This window comes from Populus nigra, chromosome 6 (assembly GCF_951802175.1).
Source record: "Populus nigra chromosome 6, ddPopNigr1.1, whole genome shotgun sequence".
Taxonomy (NCBI): Eukaryota; Viridiplantae; Streptophyta; class Magnoliopsida; order Malpighiales; family Salicaceae; genus Populus; species Populus nigra.
Genome location: NC_084857.1, coordinates 3,129,626 through 3,151,965, shown reverse-complemented (window position 1 = coordinate 3,151,965; position 22,340 = coordinate 3,129,626). Strand labels below are relative to the sequence as shown.

General features: G+C 35.2%; 4 protein-coding genes and 1 long non-coding RNA gene across 6 annotated transcripts; 2 read left to right on the top strand and 3 right to left on the bottom strand.

The window, feature by feature from the left end:
- The first annotated feature begins 3,472 nt into the window (after nucleotides 1–3,472).
- Nucleotides 3,473–7,494, top strand: LOC133697370 (uncharacterized). Its single transcript, XM_062119853.1, has 10 exons — nucleotides 3,473–3,936; nucleotides 4,037–4,085; nucleotides 4,712–4,818; nucleotides 5,318–5,363; nucleotides 5,782–5,916; nucleotides 6,050–6,139; nucleotides 6,263–6,394; nucleotides 6,504–6,587; nucleotides 6,742–6,806; nucleotides 7,087–7,494. The coding sequence occupies exons 1-10, from the start codon at nucleotides 3,824–3,826 to the stop codon at nucleotides 7,271–7,273; spliced, it is 1,008 nt and encodes a 335-aa protein (XP_061975837.1). The 5' UTR covers nucleotides 3,473–3,823; the 3' UTR covers nucleotides 7,274–7,494.
- Nucleotides 7,495–8,950: 1,456 nt separating this feature from the next.
- LOC133696535 (uncharacterized) lies at nucleotides 8,951–9,726 on the top strand. Its single transcript, XM_062118750.1, has 4 exons — nucleotides 8,951–9,091; nucleotides 9,215–9,333; nucleotides 9,518–9,592; nucleotides 9,684–9,726. Exons 1-4 carry the CDS (start codon nucleotides 8,951–8,953, stop codon nucleotides 9,724–9,726), a joined length of 378 nt encoding a protein of 125 aa, XP_061974734.1.
- A 539-nt stretch (nucleotides 9,727–10,265) lies between these two features.
- Nucleotides 10,266–11,202, bottom strand: LOC133696953 (uncharacterized). Its single transcript, XR_009842780.1, has 2 exons — nucleotides 10,737–11,202; nucleotides 10,266–10,630 (listed from the first exon to the last, which is right to left on the bottom strand). It is a non-coding gene; the product is annotated as an uncharacterized LOC133696953 (long non-coding RNA).
- Nucleotides 11,203–12,319: 1,117 nt separating this feature from the next.
- LOC133697556 (actin-97-like) lies at nucleotides 12,320–15,028 on the bottom strand. Of its 2 annotated transcripts, none has more exons than XM_062120194.1 (5): nucleotides 14,871–15,028; nucleotides 14,283–14,352; nucleotides 13,606–13,999; nucleotides 12,683–13,296; nucleotides 12,320–12,578 (listed from the first exon to the last, which is right to left on the bottom strand). In XM_062120194.1, the coding sequence occupies exons 2-5, from the start codon at nucleotides 14,340–14,342 to the stop codon at nucleotides 12,513–12,515; spliced, it is 1,134 nt and encodes a 377-aa protein (XP_061976178.1). In that variant the 5' UTR covers nucleotides 14,343–14,352; nucleotides 14,871–15,028; the 3' UTR covers nucleotides 12,320–12,512. The 2 variants fall into 2 exon arrangements, with proteins under 2 accessions (XP_061976178.1, XP_061976179.1); XM_062120195.1 differs by lacking the exon at nucleotides 14,871–15,028 and adding an exon at nucleotides 14,752–14,850.
- A 1,582-nt stretch (nucleotides 15,029–16,610) lies between these two features.
- LOC133697839 (very-long-chain enoyl-CoA reductase-like) lies at nucleotides 16,611–19,877 on the bottom strand. Its single transcript, XM_062120646.1, has 4 exons — nucleotides 19,465–19,877; nucleotides 19,303–19,342; nucleotides 17,654–18,408; nucleotides 16,611–16,984 (listed from the first exon to the last, which is right to left on the bottom strand). The coding sequence occupies exons 1-4, from the start codon at nucleotides 19,531–19,533 to the stop codon at nucleotides 16,916–16,918; spliced, it is 933 nt and encodes a 310-aa protein (XP_061976630.1). The 5' UTR covers nucleotides 19,534–19,877; the 3' UTR covers nucleotides 16,611–16,915.
- Nucleotides 19,878–22,340: the final 2,463 nt, after the last annotated feature.

Here is a 22,340-nt window from a genome sequence, read left to right as displayed (position 1 = left end):
TTCAATGTCTCAATCTGCAAGTTGATGTTGCAGTTTGACATGCAGTGGCATAGCTACCTGGCATATCAAAGCTCTTTCAAATGGAAGGAGTGCATTATTATACTCTTGTGACGAGTCTTGCACAATATTCATGGACAACTTATTATTTATTCATTTCCTTCTACCATTTCTGCTGTCTTTTTTCAAATTGCTGGTAACAATATAGCCAAGAAAATTATTCTAGAAGAATATTCCTTTTCAGGCAATAATCTACAGTATTTTAATTTTTGCTCGAGTGCTCCTTGACTGGCCTGTGCAAGTGTCCGAAGAAAATATTAGTGTGCTAATTTTGCACATAACGTCATACAAGAAGAACCTTTTAGATTTTGAAGAAAATCTTGACGTTATGTAAAATGCCAAAATGTGAAAGTAGTTAAATAATACCACTGGAATAGTAAGTTTTAACTCCAACGCCATTTGTAGGAGCTGTGTAACTTCGACATTTGAGCTCACGGATTGGATCTAAGTTCTAATAAATTGATCTTGAACACAATTTACGAGAAAAGAGTACTGTTTGAGTCCTGGAGGGGGGAAATTTTGGATTGAATGAGCCTGTCACGCTGCAGAGATGCTGATGGCGATTACAGGGTTAACTAAGGATTGGCACGATTCATCTCTATCCATGGCTCAATGCAGGGAGCTATGCAGTTACTAAAAATATGAAAGGATTGAGAAGATAATAAAAAGCTGAACCTAGCTAACACTGATCATTCGACAAACTCAAACCCATTTGTCATGTCAGTCATAATCTGGGTGTGTCATTTTACGATAACGTCAAAAATTTCTTCAAGATCTAAAAGGTTCTTATATGAGCATTATATAGCAAGTACTAAGAAAGGGTTAATTTACACAGTGACTGGAGAATTTGTTGTTTTATGGGCGTGATGATAAGGATACATGGTGATGATGGATGATACATATCAACTATATGTTGGGTCAATAAAAGAAAAAACAACCTCTGGGGCATGATAGAAAGCAAAACAGGGCGCAGGTTAAGGGCCAACCCCTCCACCTCTACAAAAGCATTATGGTCTACAAAAGTGGGGTAAGAGCAGAAAATGCTTTTCTTTATCACACTCCTTCTTACGGCTTTAATCATGCCATGGGAAGGCCCATCTGCAAACCCCCTTTTTCACAAGAATCATGGACATCCCTTTCCTTCTGCTCCAGAAAAAATAAGAGTGCAGCTTCGCAAGTGTATTTACAGTTTAATTACTCGTAGACAAGTGTGAGAGGATCGAGTACTGCATCAGAAGATGTGTCATAGGTACTCTCTGCTGTTTCATCACAAGTATCGCTGGGCGTCACATGGTATCTACAGAAATAAAAATGTCCTTGCAGTTTTTTTCTTCTTAGCTTCTATGGAACCAAGAACCTAGAGAAGAGCAGAATCAAATTAAAACAGGGTGGTGGTATATATTCAAAGATTTTCGGTGTACTTATGCTGGGGATGAATGAGATGGGATGGAATTGCATGTTCATACATCGTTCTTTCATCATCCGTTAGTGAAGTAAAAGCAATTTACAAAAGCTGGAGATGCCTGAAAATACATTATCGCTGGTAATGGTAAAAGGAGAAATTAAGTAAATAGTCCGATGCTACTGGTTTTTGTCTATTTTATTTTTTTAAAAAAATCTATTTAGATGAAGATATTATTACCACTTCTATGATTCAGAAATTTTATTTTATTTTATATTTTTTTAATGAAATAAAAAATAACTAATAAAATACTACTATTTATTTTTTAAATATCACAAAGTTTTTCACGGGAGATGCAAAGTGCTTTGTATTTGTTTTTTTTTTTTTTAAAAACCACAATCTCAAATGTGTTTAGCAAGACTTGCATCGGGTGTTCTATTATGGTTGATTTTCCAAGGGAGTGGCTGGTAGTTTTTATTTTTTGCCCAGCCACGTGGAAAAAAATGTTTAATTAATTAAATATTTTCTGTTTTTTCACCTAGTCTGCAACATTTCAAACTTAATTTTTATAGAATATAAAATAATATATTTTTTATTTATTTTACATGTAATTTTTTTATCACAATAATTTTAATCAAACATATATATATATATATTAAATAAATGACATCTAGAAATATTTTTTTAAAATTTATTTTTTTAAAAAAAATTTAACCTGAAAAAGCTATATCAACGCCGAAGACTAATCTAGTGGTTGCATAATTAGACCATCGGTGTGACATCTCTTCAGCCGAAAAAACACTAATCTAGGGTATTTGTGCCTCGGATCAATTATAGGGCTTGACTTATTGCTAAATACGTTGAAAAAGTTGTCGAAGAAATGATACACTGCTATTAACTTTACAAAATTGCACGTAAACAACACGATTGATTCCAAACATTTTGACTCCCGCTTCACCCTCCTTGAACATCGTGTCCTCGTTTATTTCAATTTTATGTGCTTGCTCAAGAGTATTTTAAAAATATTTAAATTTTTTTTATTTTTTTTTAAATTAATATTTTTTTAGTGTTTTTAAATTATTTTGATAAATTAATATCAAAAATAATTTTAAAAAATAAAAAATATATTATTTTAATATATTTTTAAATAAAAAATATTTTAAAAAGTAATCATATTCATACTTTCAAACACAATAAATTAACAACTTCCACTTTTTCAGTGTTATCATCTCTGTTTTTTTGGATTTGAAAAATGGTTTTAAAAATGAATAAATCAAGTAAATGGTTAAGTTAGAGCACACTTATTGCAAAATTGCACGTAAACAACACGATTGATTCCAAACATTTTGACTCCCGCTTCGCTCTCCTTGAACATCGTGTCCTCGTTTATTTCAATTTTATGTGCTTGCTCAAGACTAAAAGTTTTTATTTTTATATTTTAAAAATATTTAAATTTTTTATATATTTTTAAAATTAATATTTTTTTAGTGTTTTTAAATCATTTTGATAAGTTAATATCAAAAGTAATTTTAAAAAATAAAAAATATATTATTTTAATATATTTTTAAATAAAAAATACTTTAAAAAATAATCATATTCGTACTTTCAAACACAATAGATTAACAACTTCCACTTTTCCAGTGTTATCATCTCTGTTTTTTTGGATTTGAAAAATGGTTTTAAAAATGAATAAATCAAGTAAATGGTTAAGTTAGAGCACACTTATTGCAATAACAATTGTTTTTTTAAATTTTTTTTGTTTTAAAATATATTAAAATTATATATTTTTTAAATTTATTTTTAATATCAACACAATAAAATAATTAAAAAATATAAAAAAATTAATTTAAAATAAAAAAGTTATTTTCTTTACAAAAGCAACTTGGCACTGCAAAAACGGAACTTAAACCTTAAAAACGTGAAAAACTTGGTCTCTCGTATAAAACCAATATGCATTTTTGTTTTTTTAAAGCCCACCATATAATTTGATCAACATAGCCATCCGGTGGCAAAAGATTATGGAGTTTTGGGCCCCGGTATTCCCATCTCTTTCCGTCCAAGCTTCTGAAGGTGGGCTTCACAACAATAAGCGACGCCGCTGGGTTTTGCGAGTGATACTCAAAATACGAGCGCCACCGTGGGCTTGAACTCAGACCACAAGGTTCTTGCGCCGTCTGAGCTAGACAGACTTTGTGAACAACTTGCGATAAATTTTCTTAATTAACAATTTTTCTTTTTGTAACTGAGGAATGCGGAGTAAGGACGTGATGAAAATATGTTTGTCAAAGTAGTAGTGGAGGACTCAGAGAGAGAGAGAGAGAGAGAGAGAGAGAGAGAGAGCGGAGAAACAGTAGCTAAAAGAGAATGGGGTTGCTATGGACGATTGCAGAGGTCTTGGTAGCCTTAATTTTGATCGTGGCCTCGTTCTTGCTTACTGCAATCGTATCGGAAGCTTATAGAAGAAGACACAATAACACGTATCTCCTCTTCTCTTCTTTCAATTCTCTAATGAATCAAATCTGTTGTTTTTATGATATCAGATATAATCCGTGTTCATTGACTAATTTTTTTCTTTAGGCATGTTGATGATCATGCTATCTTCGAGGATCCGAATTCCTTGAAACAGGTAAAATCAAGATGCTTCATTGGCTTTCAAAAAGTTTAATTGTCGCTGTTTGTTTTGTTTTGCCTAATTTGGGGATTTGGTTGGGTAATTGGCAGGAAATTTTGGGTATTTGTTAGCCTTTTAGGTTTTTTAGTAGAGGAAGTACAGAAATAGAGGAGCCCAATGTTATTAACGAAATGCCACTTTAATGGTGAAGAAACAACAACCTTCACGGCGTGAATATTTTATCCTTTTGTTTGTTTGTTTGGATGTGCATTATATAATATGAATTGCTAATCGAGACCCGATGCTGCAGCTGTTTATCGAGGTGTCTAGATTGATTTTAACTCTACAATTGATGAATTGGGAAGCTTTTCTGGTTAGGTTACTTAAGAAAGAACCAACATATAACCCTTTTTACTCAAATCGAGTTGTGTGTTTTGGGTTCACTCGGCTTTGATTGTTCGCACTAACACTTAAATGTGAAATGTATCCTTGCAGAAAATGAGTTATTTTGAAGTGGAAGTAGTGGGATTGTTATAATTAGATTATTATTATATGTTGCTAGCATACGTGGAGTGCCATCTAATGAAATATGAACGAGATTTTTAGTGAATCTGACTATTTTTGAAACCATTTTGTTACAGGTTCCATGTCCTTGTATTCATGATCCGGCCGAGAAATATTTATCTTTGGTTATTCCTGCATTTAATGAAGAGTATAGACTTCCAGGAGCTCTTGATGAAACCATCAAGTAGGTTGAAGCAGATTAATTGTAGTGTAGTATAGTGGTCTTGTTTTTTAATTTTGGAGCCTGTACTGAGCAAGAAGAAGAGGCTCTGAATATTATAGCATTTTAGGTGCATTGCATTTCCACTCAAAAGAGGAGATTGCTTATTCTTTCTCATTTCCTGATATGCAAAATTCAAGGAATAAAAATGATAGAGTCAGACAAAGACAATCATTAAATAGGAACTTGGTGATAAGGAAACTCAATTGTATACATGTACCTGCATGAGCAATATGCTCTTGTTGGTTGGCAACTTGGGCATGCAAAAGAGTGTTCATTTTTTTTCCTCAATCCATTGTGTGCGCATCTTGTTTTGCTGCATGGTATGATAGAAAATGAGGATTGGAGATGGGGAATATTGTTTCCTGGTAGAGATCTCATAAAGTAGTTTATTGGATTGATAACTATCTGCAATAGAATTAAACTATAAGATTATAATGTTATTTATGTTTTCACTCTGTAGTTATCTTCAACAGCGTGCAGCAAAGGACAAGTCATTTACTTATGAGGTACCTTTGATTCTTAACTCTGCTGGTTTATCTGACTTATTTCACAGCTAGTGATCAATGATAGTGTATAACATACAGTTGTGAGAATCATCAAACGAATGAGATTTTTCTGATAGTGGTTTCAGGATTTTTTGGTGAAAGTAGCAGTACTGTAATTGGAAACGAAAGAAAAGAGAATCTTACCAAGCATCCCATCAAGATGTTAACTTTTATCCCTTTCATCTAAATTTTTTAAAAAGTACTAATTAGGCTGAAAACCTTTTGTTGAGTGCTGTTCTACACCTACACCAAATTTGAGCACTATATAGTGATTGGTGTTCTGCCATGTGTTATTGCTGTTATGAACTACTGAGGATGTGTTATGTTCCTAGCATTTTCTTTAGCTCTACAGTGTCTGAATAGATAAGTTTCTGGACAGGTGGTGATTGTTGATGATGGAAGTGCTGATGCGACAAAACGAGTTGCTTTTGACTTTGTAAAGAAATACACAGTGGACAATGTAAGGGTTATCCTTCTTGGTAGAAATCATGGCAAAGGAGAGGCGATTAGAAAAGTGAGTATAATCTAAGCTGTTCTTTGATTCAGCTATGTAAGCTTTAATGCTGTTGGTTGGCCCATGTTTTCTCCCGTGTTCATAACAACAACTCATTGAAGCTTGTTACCTATGTGAAAGCATTGTACAACAGGGCATGCTTCATTCACGTGGTGAACTTCTTTTAATGCTGGATGCTGATGGGGCAACCAAGGTTACTGACTTAGAGAAACTAGAAAATCAGGTTCGTTTTAGCAGTTGCTTTTTCTAGTGGGTAAAACCTTGCAAATTTCTTTTTTTTAAGAAAAAGAAGTAGTTCAGCTATTGTGAAACTTCACTTCAGACTATCTAATGTTTTACCTATCAGATCCATGCAGTTGCTAGAAAGGAGTTCTGTTTAGGGGAGTCAGCAGCTAGTGATTCAAGTTTTAGAATATCTGATATTCCACTTGCTGCCTTTGGTTCCCGTGCTCACCTTGAGGAGAAGGCTTTGGCTACAGTTCAGTCTTATTGATGCTTCTTACTAATTCACATGTTTCTTGATTTTTCGCTTCAGAATCCTTATTTTATAATTGCCTTTAGTTGATCTGCTTGCCTTCATGTCTCAGAGGAAGTGGTACCGCAATTTTCTTATGAAAGGCTTTCATCTTGTGGTTCTCTTGACTGCTGGTTCTGGAATTCGTGACACACAGGTAATTTTCTGCAGTATTTACTCATGCCGGCATATGTGGTTGTTAGTTTGACACTAGCAGGCTTTTTGTTTTTTTTGTCAAAGCTTGAAGATCATATACAGTAATGCTGTAAATATGCCTTCTTTTTCTTGATGTGGTCTTTCATGCATTCCAGTGTGGTTTTAAGATGTTCACCAGGGCTGCTGCCAGAAAGCTTTTCACAAACATCCGGCTGAAGAGGCAAGTATAAACTCTTAAAAAGATATCGAGTAATTGTATCTTTTCTGCTCCTATCTTCTAAAAATCATTAGAAGAAAACAAAGGTATACTGATATTTATATTCCCACATGTTACTTGTTGCTCCTTGCTCTATCAAACTATCACCCTATGTGGGTACTATAAAATCTAATGAATTCTGATTTAACCTTTTTTCTTCTTTCTTTGCTACTCTGCTTGCTTTTTATACTTTGGCTCTGAATCTCTTAACAGGGACTGACACGTCAACATGTACTTTGTGCAGATGGTGCTTCGATGTTGAGTTGATTTTCCTATGCAAATGGTTTGGTATCCCGATGATTGAGATTTCTGTAAACTGGTCTGAAATTCCGGGATCCAAGGTGAATCTTTTAAGCATTCCCAACATGCTCTGGGAGCTAGCACTTATGTCCGTGGGATATAGAACTAGAATGTGGAAAATTAGCAGCTGAGACTTTTCTTTGGATTTTATTTTTGACAACTTTTGCGATCTTCGGGCGTACTTGGCTCTAGAGTGATTCTGGCACTTGATTAGTCAAGCTTAGGGTATTAAAACCATGGAATACGCTGTTGCAATGAACATGATTCTAACTCTGCGGTTTCAATCTGTAATGCTATTTGTGGAGCACATCTTTTCGTTCCATTTAAAGAACATGATATTATTGTTTCAGAACTTAGAATCATATGATCAAATTATGCAGTTCATTCAATCATATGAAACTGGGGGATGTTAGTAGGGCCCCTTTCATTTTTATATAAGTTGGCACACATTAAGCATTACGTTTTTGCAGATTGTAGACAATTCTGTAATGAATGACACGACGCTCCCTTATTCTTGTCGCTGCTCTTGTCTAGAGGATGAGATTTTAATTTTGTTCTTAGTGTTACGATCCAGAATCTTATTGCAAGCTTTGCTCTTATTCAAACGAATCACGATTGTGAAATCCCAGACGACTAATGGGACACTAGAACAACCTAGAGCCAGAGTAGCTCTGTTTTTTTCTTTTGTGCCCCATGCATTAGCATGAGGTTGGAGGTTTGAGTGGGGTGGCTGTAGCTTGATGCGGTGGTACGTGTAGTAGTTGCTAGAAAAAGAAGTGTGTTGAAGAGAGTGAGGATGATATTTTTAATCAAACCTCCACCATAAAATACTTTCATTTTTCTCAACGTCTTTTTGTTATTTCATTACCAGTGACAAAGTTAATCAACAAGAGCCATCTTTCATCGCTAGATTAATAAAAACACCATAACCAAACGATCCAAATCTCCTTCAACTGCCGCATTATCAGAACAAAAATTCAGTCATCAAAACCAAAATCAACACCGGCCAGAAATTGATATTGAATTCATCAGCAAACACTATCTTTCCTAACCTGAATGGGCCAAGAAAATAAAAGGCACACGGAAAAAAAATTTGATTCTGGCCTTTTAATTTCTGCTTGCATCATTCTTTTTTTCTAATGGTGGCAAATTATTATTCATCACCTGAAGATGTAAAACCTGAAACGGGTTACGATGTGGTGAAAGTCTGAAAAGCAAAGGCTAAGGTCATAGATTTTGTGTGCTCCAGTTCCTGATAATTAATCTTGACGATGACATGTTTGGGGGTTTGAGAAAGAGAATCAGGATCAAAGAAAAGCCAAACCTGCACGCTCCATGTTGACAAGGCTAATAACTGGGCTGAACCATGAAAAGAACAAATAAATATATACAGGCCTGGCTCGGTCTGATATCTAATTTCAAGTCTGATAGGAGGCCCATTCATTAGGGTGGTTTGGGCGTGAGTGGCCACAAATTGCAAAGCCCAAGTCTGTCCAAAATCCTCAGTCAGGCTTTCTACTTCCTCTATCTTTAAATATTCACTTACATTTCATGTCTTTTCCCTCTCATTGCATACGCAAACATGCACTTTTAAAGAGTAGTTGGTGTTTGTTGCTGTTGATGGAGCAGTCGCATGTATTACGTACACAACTGAGAATTCCTGGAGAAAATCCAAAGTGCAATATTCTATTCATGGATGTCAAAGAACATGGCTATGCTTCTAAACAAAAGCAGCAAGATGGGTACACAACTGAGAATTCCGGGAGAAAATCCAAAGTGAAATATTCCATTCATGGATGTCAAAGAACATGGCTATGCTTCTAAACAAAAGCAGCAAGATGGGTAGCCCTCTTCTCTATGAATTCAAGAGGCAAGCTTCCTTCTTCTTCAAAGAGAAAATCAAGACTGCTCGTTTGGCGCTAACTGATGTTACGCCAACAGAACTAACTGTACGTTAATATTCCATATCATTTGTGTTAATTTATACCATTTTGATGCCATACAATTATTTATTAACTCTTTTATTTGTTCAAATTGTCTTGAATCTGTTGCGTTTTTCGCCATAAAGTTAGACAGAAAAGATCACAAATGGAGATCTTTGGGCTCCGGATACATGCACCATGGGTGTTATTTCACGGGCTGCCTTCGAGGTTTATGATTACTGGAGAATTGTGGACATTCTACACAAGAGGTTTATATTTTGTCTATTGGGATTCGATTAATCTATTTGTCCTCCTATTGTCCTATGAAACTTATATTATGCTGAAGGATTTAAGTTCCTTCTTGGCTGCCAATTCAGGTTGATGAAATTGGGGAGTCTCTTGGAAGACTCAGATTCTATTGGAACACCTGCTAATAACACATGGACCTCTAAGAGTTGCTGAAGAGTTTCAGTGTGATAAAGATGCCATTAAGGAGATGGTTAGCTTCCAGTTTGTCCATGAGAAAGGGTCGGTGTAGTTTCTAATTAACAAATTAATCAATGTACAATTTTATGGGATGTAGCCTCCAATTTTTATACCTTTTTGGTTTCACTTGCAGGTTCAATTGGGGATCGAGAGTTATAAAGGGCAAGCGCTCGTAAGTTAACACGAGAGATTCAGGGGTTTGGTAGCTTCTCCCAACGATCCTCTTCAGCCGATGAAAGCCTTAAAGCATCAGACCTCAGAACATGGTTGAGGTGTAACTCAAACTATAGCCATCAACACAATCATGCAGAAGATGACGAGTTCATGGACTCAAACGATAACTTTTTTTCGAGGAAACAATCCAAATCCACGAGGATACCAGCCAGCTAGTACTGGAAAATCCAGTGAAGATTTGCAGGGAGGGATATACTGCAGAAGATCATCCATTCTGCGACAATCTTCATCATACCACAGTATCCCTTCTCTCTACCTCGGAGTGAACTTCCCAAACTGTTTTCTTTCTTTCCTTTTTCTAATGGTTTTGGAAGGATGTGAAAGGAGGAGATTGTGGAGATATGTGAATTAGGCAGAGTGTGTTTATCCTTGTAAATGCAGTGTAGCTTAGATGGCAAGGTGTTGTGTCATTTTCTGTGCGGGTTATACAAAAAATACAGCTCTTATCTTGATGCTTGATAAGAGTTAGCATTCACATATATTGAAAAGAAGCTAAAAACTTGATATCTCAAAAAACATAATAACATGGCACCCCCAATATATTCCCAAGTATTTTTACTAGGCCAATCATCATTGTAAAGAGGAGCAAATCAAACCTAAAAAAAACCCCACATTTCCTTGGACCGCCCAAGTGATCAGTGTTCTTAATTAAACAGACGGCATATTTAGCAAAACACAGAAAACGTAAAAGAATATAAATGTCTTGTAGAATTCAAAAGTTTGTTCACATCCCTACCGTGAAATTCAGACACCTGTATTGTGTGGAAAAAAGCGAAGAAATACTCACTTTTTTCCAGTCTCTTTCTCCTTGGCAGCAGCATTAACACTTTCGACTGGAGGCAGAGTCTACAAAAATAAAAATTAGAAGACTCGAGTTAGACATTTTATCGAACAGGTTGTGAGCAAAGAAAATGTAAGATGCAAAGAGAGAAATGAAGAAGAATATTGTTACAAGGTTGGGTTTGTAGATGCTGTGGACAACTGAAGCGCCAGCAAGAAGCGAAACGATGGCAACAACGGAGGACCACCCAAGTGAAGGAGTGCCCGTGGGCTGCTTTCCAGCTCCGAATTTTTTACTCATTCTTGATTTCAGAAACAACCAATGGATTCTTGGACAGCAGGTCCCAACTTCTTCTGTGAAGTTCTAAGAAGATGGATCATGGTTTGGGCTACTACTTGGACTTGAGGATGAATTGAATTCGGCCCAATCATAGGTCAGAGCTCCCTCTCTGTGTCCCCCGAGTTTTCCCGGCGTCATGTCCAAACTGAAAACTCGGATCCCAGAAATAAAGACTCGGCTAAAATGTCAAAGAATATTTGTTAAGATGCATAAATCATTCCTACAAAATTTATGAAGTAGATATATTGTGTTTTTGAGAGATTAAAACATGTACTAGTTACTTTTAAAATTTTGAAACTTCAAATATTAGTGAGCGAGTAAAATGATTAGTTTTTAAAAGAACATTGCTATATATATAAACAAATTAATTTCACTTTGACTTTATTTATTTATTTATTCTTGAGCAATCATTTAATCTTTACAAGACTCATGATTCACCATTTATCTTAACCACGTATGTTTAAGGAAAAAACTAGTGGTTACTCTTAGAACATTCGTTAAGGAGCAGTTCTATTTTTACTATTAATTAGTGAGATTTGAATTTCAATTTAATCACTATAAATTAACCATGTATACATTGCCAGCCGTTGGATTTTTATTTGATCAGATCAAATGTCTGAAATTCAATGTTATATAATTATCCCCGTATTTAACTAAAAAAATCAAGAAATAACTAATTTCTTAACAAGTATCCTTAAAACATTTATATTCATGAAAAGTTTAGCCCATATTTTTTGTAATATCAAAAATATATTAACTTTACTTTCTAGATTTACTTCATAGAAATCATCAATTTGAGTTTCATAAATTTTATATTATTAAAAATTTATATAACCATTAATTTTAAAATTTATAAAATTAATCAAGTTATAAATAAATAAAATTGCACAACTATATTTTATATATAAGTCAATACATTGGACAGTATTCCCTGACACTCACTGGCCAAATCCAAGCCCGGAAATAAATTGGTCCCTTTTTTTAAAATAGAGACAGTACACAATCTATTTTCTGCACGGCAGCAGTATATACTATATGGTAATGGTTTTTTCTTAGTGTTGATATGACATGCGGCGATACTGGTCACACTTGTAAAGCAAACGCCAGACGGATTTCATAGGTTTTTTTAACTGTTATAGTAATTGTTTTTTTATTTAAAAATTATTAAAAATTAAAAATTTTTATTTTTATTTTTCTAATTGCCAAATTTATCCTTACAATTTTGAAGGAAGGTGACTGTACTTGTAAGTTGGATCGCTATTGATGTCAGGCTATTAATGAGATTCGGTTCCATGTTGTTTCTACACGTGGGATATTGTTGTAATTGACTCCTCAAATAACTCATGCAAATTAGGCAAGGAAGCCCCCTAAACCCATTAACAAAATTAAGGGTTTTAGGGTGCAAAAGATCAACATTTTAACAGTCAAAACATCTAGGAATATTAATAATGAAAGAATTGGACCGTTCTGGCAATCAACTTCTCGCCTTTTCAAAATCATCACTGCAACATGAGAATAAACATAGATGGATAACAAAGCTAGAATGAAAAGGATGGCAAGCTGCAGTTTTTTTTTCTTTTTTCTTGGACAATCCCATGCTTTAAGCATTTAGAAGCATTTCCGATGCACAATTGATGGTCCAGACTCATCATACTCTGCCTTAGCAATCCACATCTGCAATCAAAGAATCAAGCAAGAAAACATTCCAGTCAGAAATCAATGTCAAATTAAGCTTATAGAAAGAACCATTCATGTATACATCATAGATTTCAACTAACCTGCTGGAAGGTGCTAAGGGATGCCAAGATAGAGCCACCGATCCAGACACTGTATTTCCTTTCTGGTGGTGCAACCACCTTGATTTTCATGCTGCTTGGGGCTAGTGCTGAGATTTCCTTGCTCATTCTGTCAGCAATTCCTGGGAACATAGTTGAACCACCACTGAGAACAATGTTACCATACAAGTCTTTCCTGATATCGACATCACATTTCATGATGGAGTTGTATGTGGTCTCGTGGATGCCCGCAGCTTCCATTCCGATCATTGAAGGTTGGAAGAGGACCTCTGGGCAACGGAATCGCTCAGCACCAATGGTGATAACCTGCCCATCAGGCAACTCATAGCTCTTCTCAACTGTTGAGCTAGTTTTGGAGGTCTCTAGCTCTTGCTCGTAGTCAAGAGCAATGTAAGCTAGCTTTTCCTTCATGTCCCTCACAATTTCCCGTTCAGCTGTGGTTGTGAAAGAATAACCACGCTCAGTGAGGATCTTCATCAAGGAATCAGTGAGGTCACGACCAGCCAGGTCAAGACGAAGGATGGCATGTGGAAGGGCATACCCCTCGTATATGGGGACTGTATGGCTGACACCATCACCAGAGTCCAACACAATACCTGCACGGCAAAACCACAATCATCAAATAAGGTATCATGGAACAAAAAACATGCCTTCAAAAGAAAACAGGGGACCAACAAGCTCAAGATTTCAAAAAGAAATTGACCATGCCAACAAAAACAAATGGAAAACATCCACCTGTCTAAACACAACTGAGGAAAAACAAAAGGAAAGGAGACGAAATAGCAAGGACAACAGATTCATTTTTAGCCCTCTTCAAAATAATCTGTAATGGAAAATTTGGCAAATAATCTACATTTTCAATTTGAGCCCTCTTTAAGTCTCAATCAAATCACTTAAAACCTTACCAGTTGTACGACCACTGGCATACAAGGACAAAACAGCCTGAATGGCGACATACATAGCAGGAGTGTTGAAGGTCTCAAACATGATCTGAGTCATCTTCTCACGATTAGCCTTGGGGTTTAAAGGAGCCTCCGTTAAGAGCACTGGGTGCTCTTCTGGGGCAACACGAAGCTCGTTGTAGAAGGTATGATGCCAGATCTTTTCCATGTCATCCCAGTTGCTCACAATACCATGCTCAATTGGGTACTTCAAAGTTAAGATACCTCTCTTGGACTGCGCCTCATCACCAACATATGCATCTTTTTGGCCCATGCCAACCATCACACCAGTGTGACGAGGACGGCCAACAATACTGGGAAACACAGCTCGTGGAGCATCATCTCCAGCAAAGCCAGCCTAAAAGCAAATATTGAAATCAGTTTCTCCCAGAAACAATGCACAAAAACAAAGAAAGAAACTAGTTTAGAAAATTAAATCTGTTTAAAGCAGATTTCTTCATAACAGAAAAAACTACCATAAGAAAACATCTTCCTACCGAAAGCAAGTAACACTAGAAAGAAGTCTAATAAAATTCCCAACAACTTGGAGCTTATTTTCTAGATCATGCTAAAAACAAAGTTTCAAATAATCTCTGCCAAACGTACACTTTCTACAAACACAATATAGTCGAATCACATACCTTGACCATTCCAGTTCCATTATCGCAAACGAGTGGCTGAATATCCTCGGCTTCTGCCATCTTCTAATGCCTGCAACACCAAACGGCAATCAATTGCATGCTAAATCAATTGATTAAACAGATAAATCGCATCCAAATCAAAATGCATCGAAGCATTTGTGAATATCTGCAAATAAATGATTAAAGAGAACAGGCAAATCTCGCGAAATTACGTTCTTCTTTAACGCAACATACCGATTGCATGCTAAATTAAAACACAGACATCCACTAAAAAACGCGAACGCAACAACTCCAATTCCAACATTATGATTCTAATGTGTTTTACGTTCTTCGTCGCTAATTTCCCAATTTTCTTTCAGATTTTAGACAAAAAAAAAAGTAAAATGATCACAAAATCAGATCCAAACAGACGATCAAAATCAAAGGAACAAAAAGAAATGATTTCTCAGCATGAGTCGCAGCACATTACAAGATCCCCAGCTTTATGAAGCAAAATGCAAAATAAAAAACAGCACAGATCGAGGCTGCTAAATAACAGATCGAGAAGAGAGAACAGCGATTGATCGAAAAGAGGAGGAAGAAATGGACCTTGTTAAAGGAGAGGAAGGATTTTGAGAGAGACAGAGAAAGCTAGACGACGCCCAGCACACAAACACAATAAAATGTTTTTGAGGTGGGTTGCCTAGCCTTCTTCTCTTTTTGAATGAGAAAGGAAGAAGCTCAAAATATATGCAAAGCGACATGCGTTGTGGGCCGCTGGATTCTTTTATTTTTATTTTGTGGGCACAACTTACAGAGGGGAACGCGTCATGCGCTCTTTTTTTTTTTTTTTTTTTTTTTTTAATCTTCCCTAATCTAATCCTATTCCTGTCTGTCTGGAGTTATTATTTCTTGCTCGATCCAGCTCCTTCCGGTTTTCAAGTCATTTTCTTTTTGTTGCTCCTCCGCCTGTTTTCTTTATTTTAGCCTCCTCTTTTTTCTTTTTCTTTTTTCTTTTTCTTACCGGGAGTACACTACCTTAATTTTATTTCTATATGGGGATTTTATTGTAAGATCGATAGTGACAGGCAAATTGACCTAAATTTTGTCGGGGTCTGAGCCACGTCAACTATAATCGAATTTTTTAGCACTGATATCGTGCTGCAAAGATATCTCTTTCAATATTACAAAGGAGATGATTGATTAGTGCTCATCCATTTACCCTTTTTTAAGTTTTTTTCAATCCTGTCAGTACAGTCCCCATTATTTGAGCATGTTAGAGTTGGACATGTGCATTTCTGCTACTACTTTTCCCTTCACGAGTAAAAAGGTTGGAAATTTCCCTTGATTATGAAATGGCAAGCCATGATTCATGGAAGAATCAAAGATTTGTGTTGGATAAATAATTTAGTCCAGCGTTTACTTTTTGCTAAAATGGTCATTCCAAGCTAGCTGGAGCTACCTTTTCCAGCACATAATAGTTGGAGTGCGCTTCAATGGCTCGGACGGACCCTTTCTCTTTTACATGGACAATGCTGCCAGTCGAAGCATATGAATCACAAGGGTGGGTGCGTTTTGGGACAAAAAAGCTGGAAATTCTGAATCTCTTGAGTATAAACACCTTATATTCCCTCCCAGCAAGGTGCATACTGTATAGGCATTAGAATGTCACCAGTAGCAATGATGATTTGGTTATAGATCTAGAAACCAAAAACCAATGGTCATCGTATGCTAAGTATCAATAATCATATCCACCAGAACTCTGAGCATTACATAAACATCAACTAACCCGAATGCAATACAAAGGGATCGAATGAATTTGCATATAAAAGATGTAGTTTTGGCACATCAATTCGCAGTTTTCTCATGAATATGCAGCGGCATTAGACATCTGCTAGATAAATTAGGCGATTAACACATTGCCTGTCGTATGCAGGCTTCTCTTGTGGATCATAAAATGGCTTCCTCTTGGCAAAATAAATCGCATCTCCTATACTGGCGTCTCCTCTAATATGATCTGGATAATAAATTCCCGCCCACCACTCAAAAACTGCCGTGGCCTTAATTGGCATAGAAAGCAGGAGAGGACATCAGCCCTCCATTGTCATGGCTTATACTCTGCATGCTTTGAAAATTTGTATTTAATGAACTGTAGTTCAATGTCTACATCAAGACCATGAAGTTGGGTTTCATAATGCGGCACCTAGCAATGGTCAGTGTGCAAAAATATCACTTATCAGCCAACCTAACCCATATTGCAAGTTGAAGACATGGGCCATGGGTTTATGCAAGATCCATGGAATAATACATCCCACTTTGAATGGACAAAAAAAGGAGCTAAAGAAGTACTAAACTCATAACCAAGCCACCATTTCAACAAGTGAACTAAACCAACACGATTAAGTAAATCTATTCCAGATAATTCAAGACAGGAACAGAAATAAAGGCTTGTAGAGAGAAGAATCCCCATGCCAAGTGTCTCCGTTAATTTATGTTGTCTACAATAAAAGACTTAAAGATCTTCGAGAATTCAATGAGAACGTGTGCTCCACTTTCTATTGGACAGGGGCACAGTCACCAGAAATATGAGATTCCTGACACGGAATCAGATGATGCACCAAAGCAGCTGGCTAGTGGCTGAGATACCAGCTATTCTACAGGAATGGGGGCAGTATAACCCATCGGCGTGGATATCTGGGTCTTCCGTCCTTTCCATCAAATAGCTGCAGAGGGCAGGATGGGGTGTAAGTAACAAAAAACGAATGCCAAAAACAGGAACGAAAGGAAACCGCTTTTATATTTAGTTGTTTTGAGATGAGTTGATCCATGACATAAAACCATGCCAAGACAAGACAAGGAAGCAGAAAAAAGGTCGAGTTGTTGTGCATGTGTTTCCTTCATGCCCAAAATCTCACTTCCAACTATCTAGTCTTGATAAAAGAAATTGTCTTTCTAGTAATATGAAGATTATAAATTTTCCAGGGAAAGACGAAACATTGTGATGCAGATCCGATTAAAAAAACTCAGCAACTAGTGAACACCTTATCTTGATGAAAGTGATAGGATCAGAAAATTTGAATCAGTTAAATCCATCTCAATTCTGATAGGCTTCAAATCCAAATCTGCACGCAGGCCCACCCACAATACATACCTAAAAAGATATGCATGTATTTACAGGTGCACATTATAAGTGTGATTATATGCGCATACAGAAACTAGTAATCTGATGTTGTCTATATCGAACCATCTTTTATAACCTATAAGATCTTACTGCCACAACAACCCAAGGTTGGCCTATGTGCAGGGAAAGAGTAATGATTTTTAACAATTTGTGTATAAAATGCAAGAATATATATGAAGCTACTCGTTCAACCAAAATTACAGAAAGTTACCTTCTTCAATCTCCGATGCTTTGCAAGGGCCCAGTTGGTCATGATGGAAGTGGCAACCACAAGAAAAAAGTAGCCTGAAACAGTCTGTGTTGCAACGTTGAAACCTAACCACTGATAAATCTCTGTTGTGTAATTTGCACATGTCACAATATTGAAGAGAAACCCACTTGGAATTTGATAGCCACCATTCCCACCTGGACGGCGAAGATTCCTCAGCAACATATGGCAATACAAGTTTGCGAGTTGACAAACCAAACCAAATCCAAATCCAATCTTCATTTGAAGATCACTAACTGGGGTGTAAAGGGGATGGTTCACATAGTATGCGATAAAGGAACCAAAGGTCCAATAATAAGCACAATTTCGAAACACATTGGAGAGTGGCGAGGTTGCATGGCTAAATCGGTGCACAAAAAATGTTTCCATGATGCGTTTGAAATAGTGGAAGCACCAGTAGTACAATGCATATGTCTGAACTGGGTGGATGATTCGCTTCCCCTTGTAGCCAAAAAACTCGTAGACTGGGAAGTAGTAAAAAACAGGATAGAGCACCAAAGGACCCAAGTATTCACAGAAAAAGAGAGTGCGGTAGGAAACTTGGGGACCCAGGTCCTTGAAAACAACAGTTAAGTTGCCCAAATTCCCATCACAGTATTCTTTGAGGTTCTTCTTGTAGCTAAGGACAACGGGCCTTTCCTTTGATCCCGGTGGAAGAGGTAGGGTCAGCCGCTGTCTTGAAGGATAGAATTTTTTGGCTGTTGATGTAAGACATGAAGAAAGGTTATTGAAATAAAACTGCATCTGATGCTCCAACTACACACACAAACTCTCTTCTTTACATATGGTTCCTTGGTAAGGAAAGTAGGGGCTCGAGTAAAAAAGAAAATAGACATAAATTTGAAATTTGGCAACAAAAAATTCAAAGTTCAGAGCCAATCTCATGCTTTGAAGATCTCTTATTCACGATTTTAAAGAACATATGCAATTGATATATTTGCAACTCTGATCTTGCGAGTTTCATCGTAATGATGTGTGAAACATAAAATCAAATAACTTTCAGAAGCTTTTTGCATGAAAGAAACTACTCAATATAAAACCCAACATGATTTGATGACTTGGATAATAAAAATGAGTGGTGAGCCTACTGTACAAAGAAAGTAAATAAATAATTAAGCAAACTCAAATCCAAAGACAGAATCTTCTTCAAATACATACCGCAAGTCTAGTTTTTCAGCTATTAAGTTAGTATATTTGATAAGTTGCTGTTAGAAAGAACATATATTCGCACCCTAAGCAAAATCTACAAACTCTTAACACAACCATAAAGCAGAAAAAAGCAGCATGCCAATTCCAAAAATCGAAATTGCAACAGAGGAGCAAAGATCTCAGGCAATGCATCACAATTCATGCTCTTCTACAGCCAAACCATACCCGGGACATGAAATCAGAGAGAGAGAGAGAGAGAGAGAGAGAAGACTTTGAATTCTGTTGGATTTCCTATCTAATCAAAATTTGTAAATTAAATTATAATAAGAGTTTCGCTTCTTCACCTCCAATTCAAACTCACACCGTACTAAGGTCCCGATAGTAATTTAACACCAAAGATTCGATCTTTTTGCAAAATGAGAGAAGCAAAATAAGGAACTTACTTCGCTTATGAATAGCCTCTTGCAGATCAGCCACTGTAGCCTACAAAGCAACCAAAAGAGACAAACTTGCAAATCAAAACCCACAGTTCTTTATCCTCGATTTTCCTATCAACCAAACATACTGGTAATAAATACAAGACATAAAATGTGCAATAAGCATACCGAATCACTGAGCTCAAGGCCCCCTTTAATGACCTCTCTACCACTGCGAGAAACTACAGTCACCTTCATTTTGAAGATCAAATGAGAGAGACCCAGTTCACCAAAAGAAAAAGAAAAAAAAAGCAAACCCTGTGAATTTGAAAGGATTCTCTTCAAGATTCAGACAGAACAAGAAGCTTAGAACTGAAGCTGCGTATGAGACTTGGTACTCCGATCTCTCCGTAAAACAAAATATAGAAATGGCAGTGTAAGCAAGTATTAAAGGAGTTTGGTTGGGGCAGGAGAGCTAACCATGTGGATTGATGAACTGCACACCCTCCCTAATTGATGATGCATGTAGATTCCTATCAGGAATTGGTTTGTTGTTGGGGGTTATTGATTGTGGGCCAGTTTTGAATGTTGATCGTCCCCGTTCTTGCCATCTCAGCTTTTAAGTAATCCGACGGTGGATTTTTATAATAACGTTGTTCACCAATTTTTAACGCCCTTTTCTTCGTAGTTGTCGGATCAAGGACTGACCTCCTGAAAAAAAAAAAAAAAAACAAATCGTGTAATTGGAGAGGTTATTCATTTTTAGTAAATTAGTTTAAATAAGTTATCAATTAAAAAAAAATAGATTGAGTTTCACCACGCCAATTGAATCATCACAAACCAAAGCTGATTTATCTAAGTTTTATGTCATCAATATTTTTTTATTTGATTTAATTTAACAAATCAAGCACGAATCACAAATTTTCTAAATCGTAAAAGCTAGTACTGTATCTTTTTTTATGCAGCTCAAAGATATCATTAAAAAAAAGTTAATTTAAATACTTAGCTTACAATTTTATATTTTATTTGAAAGCATGTTAGAAATTATTTTTTATTTTTGATATTAATATATTAAAAAATATTAATTTAATTATATTTTTGAGCTGTCTCTCTCCTTTTAATTCTTTCGTCGTTTTCATCATTTGTCGCTGTGCTGCCGTCTTTGCTGATGAAACAAGATTTCATTGTTGTATTTTTATTAAAACGCTGAATCAACAAAAATTTATGGTTATAAATTTTTTATAACACAAATATATTTTGGTAAAAATGTGTTGTTCTGACACTAGAGAGACCAACCATAATTAGATTTGGTAGTGTAATATATTACAGGCACGACAAATCTGATATTAGCAAGACTTAAGATATAATTTAATACCATTAATTTTATAAATTTTTATATAAAAATTTAATTAAACAAGTTTATATTACACTGGATCATTAAATATATTAAAGTCTTTTATGATCAGTCATGTAATCATCTTTTAACTATATAAAAATAAGTGGAATATAGCTCATAACACAGTTCATAATATCACAGATATAAAATTACACTTCAATCTCCCATCTCCACTAAAAACAATACTTATAAATTATAAATACATCATGAGACCTTTAGAACAAGGATTTACAATTTCATTCTCTATTATGCATATATTTTAAGAGCATTTATCTCTATAATATTATTATATTATTTTTTTCTAAAAAATTATTTTTTTAAGCATCATAAAACTTTTATTTTTATTAAAAAAAAATCTTTTACAAGTATTAATCATAAATCATATTAGTCTAACCAAATACTAAATATAAGCTATTGGTCACCTCACCTTGATTAGAGATAATAAATGACTTGATTAGAGATAATAAACGAGACTGCTAGAATTAAATAATTAAATCTTGTTTATAGAAAAGTTGAATTCTTAAAAATTCATCATTTCCAACAGATTTTTCAGCTAAAAAACAAACCAAGCTTATACTTCATCTTCTTTAGTACTTTAGATGATCAATAGGTGTATGGATTCTCACTTGATAGCAAAATCCAAGTCAGAAACACTTTGAGAATTGTAGAAAACATGACAATATTCATATCTTTGTTACCCTTTTCTTTTCATCTGGTTTTAATGACAAAATCTGAAGAGTATAAACAACATCTTTATACACCGAAAGAAAACTTATTAAAGAATAGAGATGGAGAGAGATCGATAAATTACGGCATAAGGGAAATATTATGAAGAAGACATCAGCTGAGAATTAGCACTTTTACAGTGTAAAGTGTAAACCCTTCAGGCACTACCGTTTTCATTCTCTTCGTTAATTAGCCATGGCAGAGGGAAGACCGCACATGTGTGTGTTTATATATATATATATATATATATATATATATATATATATATATATATAGTTATGTCCCGTTTATAATTTTAAAACCCAGATTATCTTGGCAATTTTAGTATGTCTTTAGAAATATCGGTCAATCTGTATTTTTAAAAAATTCAAAAATTTTTTCTTACTAAAAATTAATTTTTTTATATGTTTTGAATCGTTTTAATGCGCTAATCTCAAAAATAATTTTTTAAAAACAAAAAAATTATTATTTTGATATATTTTAATATAAAAAATATTTTAAAAAATAACTGTAATCACACTCCTAAATATGCTATTATAAGAACCATGGAGCGATTGAGGTTTTTTTTTTTAAAAAAGAAATTTACCAAACCTAACCTAATAGAAAACGAATTAACTTGTATCCTGGTGAAGAAACAATTGATTTTTTCTGGAATATTTTTTTCTTCAAAACACAGTCATTTTAATTTATATATTTTTTTTAAAAAATCAATTCAGATTAATTTTCTTAACCCATGACCTGCCACGTCTACCCGTGTCAGATTTTATAACGAATTACTTGGATATTTTCTTATTTGCTATTTTGCTCGAATATTTATTAATTACAGTTTAGCGGGCGTTCGCTGGTGTTGGCTGGAAAAGCATTTAAAGTAGTGGTCCCAATCGCTCAAAGCAATTGACTAGTAACTGACTTGATATGTTCAGCCGAATTGACATATTTCTTC